The sequence below is a fragment of the Salvelinus alpinus genome, chromosome 4 (assembly GCF_045679555.1).
Source record: "Salvelinus alpinus chromosome 4, SLU_Salpinus.1, whole genome shotgun sequence".
NCBI classification, from domain to species: domain Eukaryota; kingdom Metazoa; phylum Chordata; class Actinopteri; order Salmoniformes; family Salmonidae; genus Salvelinus; species Salvelinus alpinus.
In genome coordinates, this window is record NC_092089.1 from 2,260,668 (window position 1) to 2,274,249 (window position 13,582).

At 44.4% G+C, this 13,582-nt stretch overlaps 2 protein-coding genes across 4 annotated transcripts; one reads left to right on the forward strand and one right to left on the reverse strand.

Moving 5' to 3' along the window:
• The first annotated feature begins 2,523 nt into the window (after positions 1-2,523).
• Positions 2,524-11,870, forward strand: LOC139572724 (glycylpeptide N-tetradecanoyltransferase 2-like). Of its 2 annotated transcripts, none has more exons than XM_071395435.1 (12): positions 2,524-2,662; positions 3,500-3,617; positions 3,905-4,046; positions 6,387-6,505; positions 6,608-6,699; positions 7,010-7,126; positions 7,460-7,630; positions 7,762-7,870; positions 8,037-8,207; positions 9,066-9,233; positions 9,322-9,459; positions 9,616-11,870. In XM_071395435.1, the coding sequence occupies exons 1-12, from the start codon at positions 2,550-2,552 to the stop codon at positions 9,634-9,636; spliced, it is 1,479 nt and encodes a 492-aa protein (XP_071251536.1). In that variant the 5' UTR covers positions 2,524-2,549; the 3' UTR covers positions 9,637-11,870. The 2 variants fall into 2 exon arrangements, with proteins under 2 accessions (XP_071251536.1, XP_071251537.1); XM_071395436.1 differs by lacking the exon at positions 2,524-2,662 and adding an exon at positions 2,972-3,375.
• On the reverse strand, positions 11,647-13,576 carry LOC139572725 (ribonuclease P protein subunit p38-like). 2 transcript variants are annotated; one of them, XM_071395438.1, is made up of 2 exons: positions 13,436-13,576; positions 11,647-12,888 (listed from the first exon to the last, which is right to left on the reverse strand). In XM_071395438.1, the coding sequence occupies exon 2, from the start codon at positions 12,880-12,882 to the stop codon at positions 12,025-12,027; it is 858 nt and encodes a 285-aa protein (XP_071251539.1). In that variant the 5' UTR covers positions 12,883-12,888; positions 13,436-13,576; the 3' UTR covers positions 11,647-12,024. The 2 variants fall into 2 exon arrangements, with proteins under 2 accessions (XP_071251539.1, XP_071251540.1); XM_071395439.1 differs by lacking the exon at positions 13,436-13,576 and adding an exon at positions 13,369-13,389.
• Between the last annotated feature and the right edge of the window lie 6 nt (positions 13,577-13,582).

The window sequence follows — 13,582 nt, forward strand, 5'->3', positions numbered from 1 at the left end:
AAAAAACAAATAACAATATGTTATATTTGAGATTCTTCAAAGTAGCCACCCTTTGCCTTGATGACAGCTTTGCACACTCTTGGCATTATCTCAACCAGCTTCATGAGGTAGTCACCTGGAATGCATTTCCATTAACATGTGTGCCTTGTTAAAAGGTAGGGGTGGTATACAGAAGATAGCCCTATTTAGTAAAAGACCAAGTCCATATTATGGCAAGAACAGATGAAATAAGCAGAGAGAAACAACTGTCCATCATTATTTTAAGACATGAAGGTCAGTCAATCTGGAACATTTCAGTCGCAAAAACCATCAAGCGCTATGATGAAACTGGCTCTTATGAGGACCGCCACAGGACAGGAAGACCCAGAGTTACCTCTACTGCAGAGGATAAGTTCATTAGAGTTAACTGCACCTCAGATTGCAGCCCAAATAAATGCTTCACAGAGTTCAAGTAACAGACACATCTCAACATCAACTGTTCAGAGGAGACTGTGTGAATCAGGCCTTCCTGGTCCAATTGCTGCAAAGAAACCACTACTAAAGGACACCAATAAGAGGAGACTTGCTTGCGCCAAGAAACACGAGCAGTAGAGATTAGACCGGTGGAAATGTGTCCTTTGATCTGATGAGTCCAAATGTGAGATTTTTGGTTCCAACCGTCGTGTCTTTGTGAGACACAGAGTAGGTGAATGGATGATCTCCGCATGTGTGGTTCCCACCATGAAGTATGGAGGTGTGGGGGTGCTTTGCTGGTGACACTGTCTGTGATTTATTTAGAATTCAAGGAACACTTGACCAGCATGGCTACCACACCATTCTGCAGCGATACGCCATCACATCTGGGTTGCGCTTAGTGAAACTATCATTTGTTTTTCAACAGGACAATGACCCAAAACACACCTCCAGGCTGTGTAAGGACTATTTGACCAAGGAGAGTGATGGAGTACTGTATCAGATGACCTGGCCTCCACAATCACCCGATCTCAACCCAATTGAGATTGTTTGGGAAGAGATGGACTGTAGAGTGGAGGAAAAGCAGCCAACAAGTGCTCAACATATGTGGGAACTCCTTCAAGACTGTTGGAAAAGCATTCCTCATGAAGCTGGTTGAGGGAATGCCAAGAGTGTGCAAAGCTGTCATCAAGGAAAAGGGTGACTACTTTGAAGAATCTCAAATATAAAGTATATTTTTATTTGTTAAATTTTGGGGGGTTACTACATAATTCCATATGTTATTTCATAGTTATGTCTTCACTAATATTCTACAATGTAGAAAATAGTAAAAATAAATAAAAAACCTTGAATGAGTAGATGTGGCCTTACTGAATAGCTCAGTGACTTTCAACATGGCACTCTCATAGGATGCCACCTTTCCAACAAGTGAATTCATCAAATTTCTGCCCTGCTAGAGCTGCCCCAGTCAACTCTAAGTGCTGTTATTGTGAAGTGGAAACGTCTAGGAGCAACAACGGCTCAGCCACGAAGTGGTAGGCCACACAAGCTCACAGAACTGGATTTCTGAAGCGCGTCTATCCTTGGTTGCAACACTCAGTACCAAGTTCCAAACTGCCTCTGCAAGCAACGTCAGCACATGAACTGTTCGTCCGGAGCTGGGTTTCCATGGCCGAGCAGCCGCATACAAGCCTAAAATCACCATGCGCAATGCCAAGCGTCGGCTAGAGTGGTGTAAAGCTCGCGGCCATTGGACTCTGGATCAGTGGAAACGTGTTCTCTGGAGTGATGAATTACGCTTCACCATCTGGCAGTCCGACAGACGAATCTGGGTTTTGCAGATGCCAGGAGAAGAACGCTACCTGCCCGAATGTTTGGCAACTGTAAAGTTTGGTGGAGAAGGAATAAGGGTCTGGGGTGGTTTTTCATGGTTCGGGCTAGGCCCCTTAGTTTCAGAGAAAGGAAGTCTTAACGCTACAGCATACAATCACATTCTAGACGATTCTGTGCTTCAAACTTTGTGGCAACCGTTTGAGGAAGACCCTTTCCTGTTTCAGCATGACATTGCGCCGTGCACAAAGTGAGGTCCATACAGAAATGTTTTGAGATTGGTGTGGAAGAAGTTGACTGGCCTGCACAGGGCACCTGACCTCAACCCCATCGAACACCTTTGGGATGAATTGGAACGCCGACTGCGAGCCAGGCCTAACCTCACTAATGCCTTTGTGGCTGAATGGAAACAAGTCCCTGCAGCAATGTTCCAACATCTAGTGGAAAACCAGGAGAGTAGAGGCTGTTATAGCAACAAAGGGGGACCAACTCTATATTAATGCCCATGCTTTGGGAATAAGATGTTCGACGAGCAAGTGGCCACATACTTTTGGTAATGTAGTGTATCACTGACCTCTCCTTGTTTCGATGTGATTTGGGAACTTAGCCTACTGCTCTGCAAACGTGCTGCGAGGAGATTGGCCACTAGATGGCGCTATTTCCGACTAACCTCTTTGTTTTTCCCCATCCCTCCCTGTCTCCTGTTCATTCAGCATATTTAAAAAAAAAAAATATATATATATATATATATATATAGGTTTTCATCCATGATGGCGGAAGATAGCGAGTCCGCAGCCAGTCAGCAGAGCCTGGAGCTGGACGACCAGGACACCTGCGGAATAGATGGCGATAACGAGGAGGAGAATGAACACATGCAAGGGTGAGGCTCGGCTTCACCAACCAGACACAAAACGCAGCAGTCCGGGGCAGCACGCGTCCACGCTCCGATGGCCCGGTCCTGTGTAGGGGGTGGATGAGTTTCTTTGGATAATGAGCTCGCGCATACATCTAACATTAGTGTTTTTACGACCAAGGACCATATATGCCCTGTTCGTTAATTCTATCACATAATGTTTTTATGTGATGATGGCCCTCTCAGTCGTCTGAGTAGCAAGTGTATTATAATCCTGCTGGCTAGTGGATGTCATGGCAGTGTCGCCATATAAATGAAAGCTAGCTTAGTAGCTTTTCATTTGAATGAATGAGACTCAGCGTGCTAGGCGTTGTGTAGTTATTGCAAGCTAACTGGCCAGCTAGCTAAATTGCCAGTTTAGCATGTGAGTAGCCTGTAGGATTGACTTGTTTGCATTTAAAGCAATTGTCAATGGAATGACATAAGCTAAATTGATATTTATCTAACTAAATGGCTTATTTAGTTTTATACTGCTGGCGCATTTGCTAGCTAACAGCAGCGCATATCCTTGGCTGTCCTTCTCTGACGTTACAGCAGCAGGATAGACGTAAAACAGTATGTAAACTAACGTTGTTAGGCAGAGTGATTGCTACTCTGCTCCGGTTACACCCACGGAGGGATACCAACTATAGCCTACAGCGGTACTCGTGGATTTATAAATGTCCGGCAACTCAAGTGGGGTATGCATAATCTGGCCCCATTTTAGCCTGACTTTAATTATTCAGCATGACAATAGTACCAGCTAACCTTTACTCCAGAGCAGAGATGTAGCCAGCTAGCTATCAAATCTGTGTGTGTGTGTAGGAGTCCGGGGGGAGACTTGGGGGCTAAGAAGAAGAAGAAGAAACAGAAGAGAAAGAAAGAGAAGCCAAGCTCTGGAGGGGCCAAGTCAGACTCTGCCTCAGACTCACAGGAGATAAAGGTGACTAACCGCTCTCTCTCTCCCCCTCTTGCTCTGGTCCAATCCCAAATCAAGCCCTATACACTTGTGGAGATCTGACTGGATTTGACAGGTTTAAGCAATATGGTAATAGTGCCACCTTGTCCTGAGAGAGGCTAAGTGGATGTTACTCCATATTTCATATACCAATCAAATCCTCTCAGATCTCCACAACTGCATAGGTTGTAAGGGGTCCATTTGGGATTTTGCCCCTTTCTCCTCTCTCTCTCTCTGAGTGTTTGTGTTCTAACCTTCTCACCTGTGTGTAGAACCCAGGGCTGCCCATGCAGAAGCTGCAGGACATCCAGAGAGCCATGGAGTTGCTGTCCTGCCAGGGACCAGCTAAGAGCACCGATGAGGCCACCAAACACAAGTACCAGTTCTGGGACACACAGCCAGTACCTAAACTCAGTGAGTAGGGAAACACACACACACACACACAGTGAGTGAGACATACACACTCGATCACACACTTTTACTAAACTACACATACAGTGCCTATAGAAAGTCTACACGCCCTTGGATTTCTTCACATTTTCTTACAAATTGGGATTAAAATTGATTTATTAGTGATTTTCTTGTCTATGATCTACGCTAAATACTCAGTGGAAGAATGTTTTAAAATATAGATATATTCATAGAAATGTACATTTTAGTCATTTAACAGATGTTTTTATCCAGAGTGACTTAGTTAGTGCATTCATCTTAAGATAGTTGGGTGGGACAACCACATATCACAGTCATAGCTACTTTCAGGAAAAATGTACTTACTATCAGCTTCGTCAGAGCTATTAAGGAGGCATTTATTTTGGACTGGGCTGAGGGGGAGCTGCCCTCCCGTGGGGTGAGAGGGACAAGAGACCAGAGGTGGCAGAACAGAGTGCTCGGGTTGGGGTGTAGGATTTGAGCATAGCCTGACGGTAAGGAGAGGTAGTTCCTCTTGCTGCCCCGTAGACATGTACCATGGTCTTGTAGTGGATGCGAGCTTCGACTGGAAGCCAGTGGAGTGTGTGAGGTGACGTGGGAGAACTTGGGAATGTTGAACACCAGGCGGGCTGAAAAAATTAAATACTAATATACTTTGATTAGATTAGTATTCAGTCCCCTGAGTCAATACATGTTAGAAACACCTTTGGCAGCGATTTACAGCTGTGAGTCTTCTTGGGTAAGTCTCATAAGAGCTTTGCACACCAGTATTGTGCAATATTTGCCCATTTTATTTTCAACATTCTTCAAGTTCTGTCAAGGTGTTGGGGGTCATGGCTAGACAGCAATTTTCAAGTCTTGACATAGTTTTGACCTAAATCTGCTTGAAAATCTATCTTGGCCACTCAGGAACATTCACTCTCTTCTTGGTAATTAATGCCAGTGTAGATTTGGCTTTGTGTTGTAGGTTATTGTCCTGCTAAAATATGAATTCCTTTCCCAGTGTCTGGTGTAAAGCAGATTTGAAGCAGGTTTTCCTCTAGGATTTTGCCTGGGCTTAGTTCCCTCCTGAGTTTTTCAGGATGAAAAGAAACGGAAGTCTTTGCCCATGTCAAGTATACCCATACCATGACGCAGACACCACCATGCTTGAAAATAAGGAGGCAGTTACTCAGTGTTGTGTTGAATTTGCCCCAAACATTAGACTGCATTTAGGCCAAAAAGTGTGTTCCTTTGATGTGTTTTTTTAGCAGTATTACTTTAGTGCCTTGTTGCATATATGCAAGTTTTGGAATATTTGTATTTTGTATATTTGTATTCTTCTTTTCACTCTGTCATTTAGGTCATTATTGTGGAGTCACTACAATGTTGTTGATCCATCCTCAGTTTTCTCCCATCACAGCCATTGAACTCTATAGCTGTTTTAAAATCACCAATGGCCTCATGGTGACATCCCTAAGCAGTTTCCTTCCTGTCCTGCAGCTCAGTTAAGGACAGCTGCATCTTTGATGTGTCTGGGTGGTTTAATACATCATCCACAGCATAATTATTAACTTGACCATGCTTAAAGATATATTTAATGTCTGATTTGTTATTGTTACCCATCTATCAATCACTGCCCTTCTTTATGATGCTTTCAAAAAGTGTGCTGGTCTTTGTAGTTGAATCTGTGCTTGAAGTTCAATACTTCACTGAGGGACCTTACAGATGTTTTATGTATGGGGGACAGAGGAAGGAGTAGTCATTCAAAAATCATGTCAACTCCCATTATTTCACACAGAGTGAGTCCATATAATGTATGTGATTTGTTAAGCCACATTTTACTTCTGAACTAATTGAGGCTTGCCTAAACAAGGGGGCTGAAAAGACTATTTAAGTATAAAATGTTTATTCATTTGTAAAAATGTGTAGAATTTTGAGTATTTTGTATAGATCAATGACAAAAAAAGACAAATCTATTTCAAGATCACTTTGTAACGCAAAAAAAGTTCAAGGTAGTGTAAACTTTCTATAGGCCCTGTAAATGTGTACAGATACAGTACTCCCACAATCAGAGAAAGTTAAGCACATTCTTATAGTAAGAAAACACAATGGCTGTATTTCCTCAAGTCCCCTGGTTGTGATTGGCTGGCTGGTTGGTTGTGATTGGCTGGCTGGTTGGTTGTGATTGGCTGGCTGGTTAGTTGTGATTGGCTGGCTGGTTGGTTGTGATTGGCTGGCTGGTTGGTTGTGATTGGCTGGCTGGCTGGTTAGTTGTGATTGGCTGGCTGGTTGGTTGTGATTGGCTGGCTGGTTGGTTGTGATTGGCTGGCTGTGTTTTGGCAGATGAGGTTGTAACCAGCCATGGGCCCATGGAGGCTGACAAGGACAACATCAGACAGGAGCCCTACTCTCTACCACAGGGCTTTATGTGGGACACTCTGGACCTCAGCAACGCTGACGTGGTGAGTGTGTATGTTTCTTTGTGTTAAACAGTTTATTTTCATTGCCACCAGATATCAAAGTCGTGCAGTCGGAAGACTTTACTAAGACTCTCTTTCTCTCAGCTGAAGGAGTTGTACACCTTGTTGAATGAGAACTATGTGGAGGATGATGACAACATGTTTAGATTTGATTACTCACCCAGCTTTCTCAAATGGTAAGTCAAATCCATCCTCTACTTAGATTGTTAAACTGTCTGTGTGTTTGGCCTCTATCTAAACTACTCTGCTTCCTTATTTTTCTCTTCTCCTCTCTCACCCTCTCTCTCCTTCTCCTTTCTCTCACCTTCTCCTCTTTCTCTCCTCCTCTCTTACCCTCCTCCTTCTCTCTTACCCTCTCCTTTTTCTCTCTACCCCTCTCTCTCCTTCTCCTTCTCTCTCACCTTCTCCTCTTTCTCTTTTTCTCTCTCCTCTTCTTTCCCTCTCCTCTTCTTTCTTTCTCTCTCTCTCTCTTTCTCTCTCTCTCAGGGCGTTGCGTCCTCCAGGCTGGTTGCCCCAGTGGCATTGTGGGGTGAGGGTTTCCTCCAATAAGAAACTGGTTGGTTTCATCAGTGCCATTCCTGCTGATATCCACATCTACGACACGTGAGTCACACACACACACGCTCTAACCACACACACTCTAACCACACACGCTCTAACCACACAGCGGACACATATCAACAACGTCGTGGACAGGTGCATGTCAGTGCTGAACTTGATGCACACGTTTTCCTCCCTCTCTCTCCCTCTCTCTGTCTCTCTCCCTCTCTCTGTCTCTCGCTCTCCCTCTCTCTCTCCCTCTCCCTGTCTCTCTCCCTGTCTCTCCCTCTCCCTGTCTCTCTCTCTCCCTCTCCCTGTCTCTCTCTCTCCCTGTCTCTCTCTCTCCCTGTCTCTCTCTCTCCCTGTCTCTCTCTCTCCCTCTCTCCCTCTCTCCAGCTTAAAGAAAATGGTTGAGATCAACTTCCTGTGTGTTCATAAGAAATTGCGTTCAAAGCGTGTGGCTCCAGTTCTGATCCGGGAGATCACACGAAGGGTTAACTTGGAGGGTATATTCCAGGCCGTCTACACGGCAGGAGTGGTACTTCCCAAACCTGTGTCTACCTGCAGGTACACAGACACAATTCATGAATTTGTCCTAACATAATGAGAATACATAGAATGCATAACTTAAGTTGCCTAACTGTAGTAAATTGACTGTAACTAGAGTATGTAACAGGAGTGTTGTGTTTTGTGAACAGGTACTGGCATCGTTCTCTGAACCCCAGGAAGCTGGTGGAGGTGAAATTCTCTCACCTGAGCAGAAACATGACGCTGCAGAGAACCATGAAACTGTACCGACTACCAGACGTAAGAACACACACACAATGTTACACTTCCATCTATCACATCTCTCCTACACTGAGCAAGACACTTTTCCCCCAGCTGACGGGGCTAATAAACTTTGCTTTATGTTTACAGGCCTGTGTGATGTTGGGTGTATGTGTATAACTCCCCTTTCTCTCCGGCTCTGTAGAGCACTAAGACCCGGGGCTTGCGAGCGATGGAGAGGCGTGATGTGCGTCAGGTGACGGAGCTGCTGCAGAAACACATGAGACGTTTCCAGCTGGCGCCCTCTATGTGCGAGGAGGAAGTGGCACACTGGTTCCTCCCTCAGGACAACATCATAGACACATTTGTAGTGGAGGTAAGGGTCTGTCTTTTTGTTTGTTCAATTAGATAATTAGATGGTGATACTGAACAAAAATATAAACGCAACATGTAAAGTGTTTGTCCCATTTTTCATGAGCTGAAATTAAAGATCACAGGAATGTTCCATACTCACAAAAAGCGTATTTCTCTCATATTGTGCCCAACTTGTCTACATCCCTGTTAGAGAGTATTTCTCCTTTGCCAAGATAATCCATCCACCTAACAGGTGTAGCATATCAAGAAGCTGATTAAACGGCATGATCATTACACAGGTGCACCTTGCGCTGGGGACAATATAAGGCCACTCTAAAAGGTGCAGTTTTGTCACACAACACAAGGCCACAGATGTCTCAAGTTTTGAGGGAGTGTGCAATTGGCATGCTGACTGCAGGAATGTCCGCCAGAGCTGTTGCCAGATAATTTAATGTTAATTTCTCTACCATAAGCCACCTCCAACGTCGTTTTAGAGAATTCGGCCTCACAACCGCAGACCACGTGTAACCACGCCAGCCCAGGACTTCCACATTCGGCTTCTTCACCTCAGGGATCGTCTGAGACCAGCCACACGGACAGTTGATGAAACTGAGGAGTATTTCTGTCTATAATAAAGCCCTTTTGTGGGGAAAAACTCTGATTGGCTGGCCCTGGCTTCCCAGTGGGTGGGGGCCTATGGCTGCGCCCTTGCCCAATCATGTGAAATCCATAGATTAGGGCCTAAGGAATTTATTTAAATTGACTGATTTCCTTATATGCACTGTAACTCAGTAAAATTGTTGCATTTATATTTTTGTTCAATATAATTAGATACTGACATCTGAGTACTTTTAATTTGCTATTCTGTGTTTACCCTCAGGGTGCCGGTGGTGTGTTGACAGACTTCACTAGTTTCTACACCCTGCCCTCCACAGTGATGCACCATCCACAGCACAGAAGTCTAAAGGCTGCTTACTCCTTCTACAGCGTTCACACACACACTCCACTACTGGACCTGATGAATGACACTCTCATACTGGCCAAACTGGTACTGCACACACTCTTTCCAACATAAATACAAAGGTTCAACACAACGATGATCACGTCCATCTAAATGGTGTTTGTTTGTCCCACAGAAAGGCTTTGATGTGTTTAATGCTCTGGACCTGATGGAGAACAAGGTGTTTCTGGAGAAGCTCAAATTTGGCATCGGAGACGGCAACCTGCAGTATTACCTTTTTAACTGGAAATGTCCCCCCATGGACCCCGACATGGTGAGGCGTGTGTGTGTGTGTGTGTGTGTGTGTGTGTGTGTGTGTCAACAAGGTGGGGTGTATTCCTGGGTGTGCTGTGAAAATAGTGGAAGGATTTCATAATGGGAAATCAGTCATAATTCTAATTATGTTTCTATCTCGGTCGCTCTGTTTCAGGTTGGCCTTGTTCTTCAATAACTAGTCTGTCTGTGACTGCTACACACTCAGAGGTCAAAGGTCTTCTTTGACCCCTAACATCGCTCTACCTGGACACACAGGTAGTCCCAAACTAGAAGAAGACAATGACAACAATCAACCAATCAAAGTGATCGGGAGGTGTGCATCACTTTAAGCATCTCTCCTGGATCATTTTTATCATGGAGAACATTCTCTCTGCTCACCCGGAACTGAGAACTCTTTTTAACCATCAACATCCTGAATGTGAAGTCATGCTCTGCCTGAGACAGACTCTTGTACAGTACACACACACTACATGAAGAGAAGGAAGACTTGCGTCCAAAATGTTTTTCTTGTTTTATTCAAAAAGGTGCATTGGTAACTGTGTTTGTTGAACAGTGCAGAAATGTAGTAACCTGTACATTTAATGCCAGAACATATTTATTCCTGTAGTGTGGGATATGGGGGGTGGGAGAGGAAAGATTCAACTAGCGTAGATGTTATTGACTTTGGTGTTCCTATGAACGGTTAGGAGGGGATTCTAGGGATTTTTGAGGAAGAATGTATTTGAAGCACAAATCTTAAGTTCTTAACTGAGTGAAAGGCTCCTTAACAACCCCAGGTGCATTTTATATATCGATTATTTCTGTTTTGTGTGTTTAGGTTTTTCAATATCTGAGTGTTTGAGAAACATAAAATGCAGGATGGGAATTTTATCATTTTAAAACTGTAATAGTTTTAAAAAAATGTGTGTTTGTGCAGCTAACATTATTTAAAAAAGGTCCCAATTTCTTTTCCCGGGCACAATTCTGATATTTAGGATTGTGCTTATATGTTGTGTGTTCTGTCACCATTCCTCCCATGTCTGTCAGTATTTGTTAAAACCCCTTAATCAAACCGGCATCTTCACCTATAAATAAAGGTACTGGGTTGGAGTATCAGGCAGCGCTGTGTGTATGATCCAGCACATGAAGGAACCTGTGATGAGAGAAAACAGCTGTTCTGTTTGCTGATGTCGTCATGTTTACTACAGTTAGATATACAAGTGTCCCTGTCAATGAGAAACTGAGTTGATTGTGTACATGGGGGAAAATACAATGTACAAAACATTAGGAACACCTTCCTAATATTGAGTTGCAGCCCCTTTCGCCCTCAGAACAGCCTCAATCGTCGGGACATGGACTCTACAAGGTGTCAAAAGCGGTCCACAGGGATGCTGGCCCATGTTGACTCCAATGCTTCCCAAAGTTGTCAAGTTGGCTGGATGTCCTTTGGGTAGGGGACCATTCTTGATACACACGGGAAACTGTTGAGAGAGAAAAACCCAGCAGCGTTGCAGTTCTTGACACTTAAACCGGTGCCCCTGGCACCTACTACCATACCCTGTTCAAAGTTAAATCTTTTGTCTTGCCCATTCACCCTCTGAATGTCTTTAACCTGTCTCCTTACCATCTACACTGATTGAAGCTGATTTACAAGTTACATCAATAAGGGATCATAGCTTTCACCAAGTCAGTTTGTCATGGAAAGAGCAGGTGTATAGTTCTCATTCTTACGCTGCCCTCGTGGGGAGTTACTTGCTGTTAGTGTTTCTGAGGTGTGGCTCTGTGAACGTGGTCTGCATCTGGGGCTGTGCCCAAACCAAGGTAATGGTCAGGTTCCTCTGCTCAGACGGTGCTGATACGTGCCAGATCTTACAATGCCTGGATAGGTATTTTGCGTATCAGCTAACCATGTTATAGCAATCTGGTGCCCGACGGCACAGCCAATGACGTGGCTCGCAACGTCTGAGCAAGGGAAGACGACCTATGTCAATGGCACAGAACACTGGGCATCCAAATAAAGATGGCTGAAATAGATTCACGGTTTTGGGGATCAGTTCTGAGTCAGCCATGTGTTTATTAGTCCCAGGGTGTTGGGTCTGTTGTGGATGTATACTTCAACTTGTTTGAATTTGAGCATGAGACAGTTTTTGATACAATGCAGATAACCCTAGTGAGAACACCCAAAGTCCTTGCCTTATTTAAGATGTTTAAAAAAATATATATATACTATCAAAATGTGTAGTTTTGAAATGACACACCTTTCTCTAACTGAAAAACAGTATTTTTATTGAACTCCTTGGCAGGCTGTAAAAGAAATGAGGAATTAGAACCAGCAGCGTTTAGACAGGACCTCTCATCCGAATATGTTTCAAATACTCACGCAAGCTATACCAGCATGATGGAATAAACTCATCTAGACTTTAAAAGATACATCTGAGTGTGCTGTCTAATTTATTTCATTTAAGTCCTCCATGGGATTTTGGGAGTGTTTCCTCCAGATTGGCAGCAGAGACCTCCACCTCCAATCAGCATCCAGGGCTGCCTACACTACTGTTTCATGTCATCTTTTGTACATAAATTGCTTCTACTTTTTCTTTGTCTTTGGTTTCCGTATTTTAGAGGGGTTCGGGATAATCTTTTTCACTTTAAGAGGCTGAAGTACGCAGGATGGACATTCTGTAACATCTGGAAAAATGTCTTCAATTTTCCGTTTTTGGCCTCTTGTCTCCTCTCCCTTTCCCACCTCCATTTTCCCCTCAGCTGTTCCCTCTTCCTCCTGCCCCTCAAATGTTGCACCTGTTTCACTGGGAGCGCTTGGTATCCAGGCAACCTGCAGAGCAGGCACTCTGGGTACAATGGCTTCCACAGTGTCGGAGAACGTCCTGTCCCCTTGTCTGAATCCCAGTGCCAGGACGCACTTCAGCCCCAGCAGTCCCGCCACACACTCACTGAGACGCGGGACCTGGCATGCCGCCACGCCCCGCGTCCGGCACAGCGCTATCAGGTGGCTCGTCATGTGTGGCGGTTTGACCGACTTGCACACGAGCACCAGCCGGAGCTGGTTCCTCTCCAGAGCCTTGGTGACCTCGTTGATGCCGATGGCCAGCTGCCTCCTAGCGGCTACATCAGTCCAGCCTTGCTCTCTGGGTTTAACAGGACGTTCCGGTGTTACAGTGTCGAGGAGTATCTGTGGGGGCTCAGGTACCGAGTCATGTCCTGTAGGTGGGTTCTTATTTCTCTTTTTCCCCCACTGTCGAAACCCTTTCACCTCTTTCTTTTCCAGGCCAGTTGCTGACAGTTTGCTCTTCAGAGTGTCCAGGATGAAGTGTACATCATCACTCTGCAGCGGGCTCCATTGCAGTCTGTAGGGGGAGTTCAGGGAAGTCTTAGCTGGGATCTGCTTCTTCCGCTCCTTTTTCGACACTTTGCCTGGAGTGGCCATCTTTATCTGGAGTTAAGACAGGAGGAATTCACATGAACTGCTGACTCAACTCCCATATGTTATCACATTTACCAGCAGGGTAGCATATAAATATAATCTATTATATTGTTCTAGTTCTGTGGGGGTAGACTCCTTGAATGTTAATTCACAGTAGTGATTGAGGGATGATGCTGGGGTGGGGCTTAAACTCTGTTCGCACAGTACAACCTTTGCCATAAAAACTAACACGAAAAAAACAAAACGTATCACTACAGCCTTTGGCTATGAGGGTAGATCTGGAATCAGATTACATCGTCAGATAAAGTAAAATAAGGGCTCTGTACTGTGGTCCTCTAACCTGTATGTAAAGGTAGTACGTTTGCCCTGTAACAATGTTTCCCCTCAATCACTACTACACATCACTTAGCTAGCTAACTAGTTATTCAGCGACAGACACATTTCCCAGCATAGATATAGCGAGTAGTTTTAACAAGTTAGCAAACAAACCTAAATTAAACATATCGAGCTGACAAACTGCCATAGTTACTTAAATACCCACAGCCGTCGTTTTTACCTCAATTATAACAATAAAAAAAGCAGTTGTAGGTCAGTGCACACAACTAATGTGTTGTGTCCATGGGCGCAGCCATATTGTATGTCTGCGGTTGATGACGTTTCAACAGAGCCACGCCCCTCAAACGCGTATAGAGATAATCTATTT

Coding starts and splice junctions, on each gene's coding strand:
- LOC139572724 (XM_071395435.1), top strand. CDS start 2,550: ATGATGGCGGAAGATAGCGAGTCCGCAGCCAGTCAGCAGAGCCTGGAG. Junction 3,618..3,904: donor CAGACTCACAGGAGATAAAG/GTGACTAACCGC, acceptor ACCTGTGTGTAG/AACCCAGGGCTGCCCATGCA. Junction 9,460..9,615: donor CCCCCATGGACCCCGACATG/GTGAGGCGTGTG, acceptor GCTCTGTTTCAG/GTTGGCCTTGTTCTTCAATA.
- LOC139572725 (XM_071395438.1), bottom strand. CDS start 12,882: ATGGCCACTCCAGGCAAAGTGTCGAAAAAGGAGCGGAAGAAGCAGATC.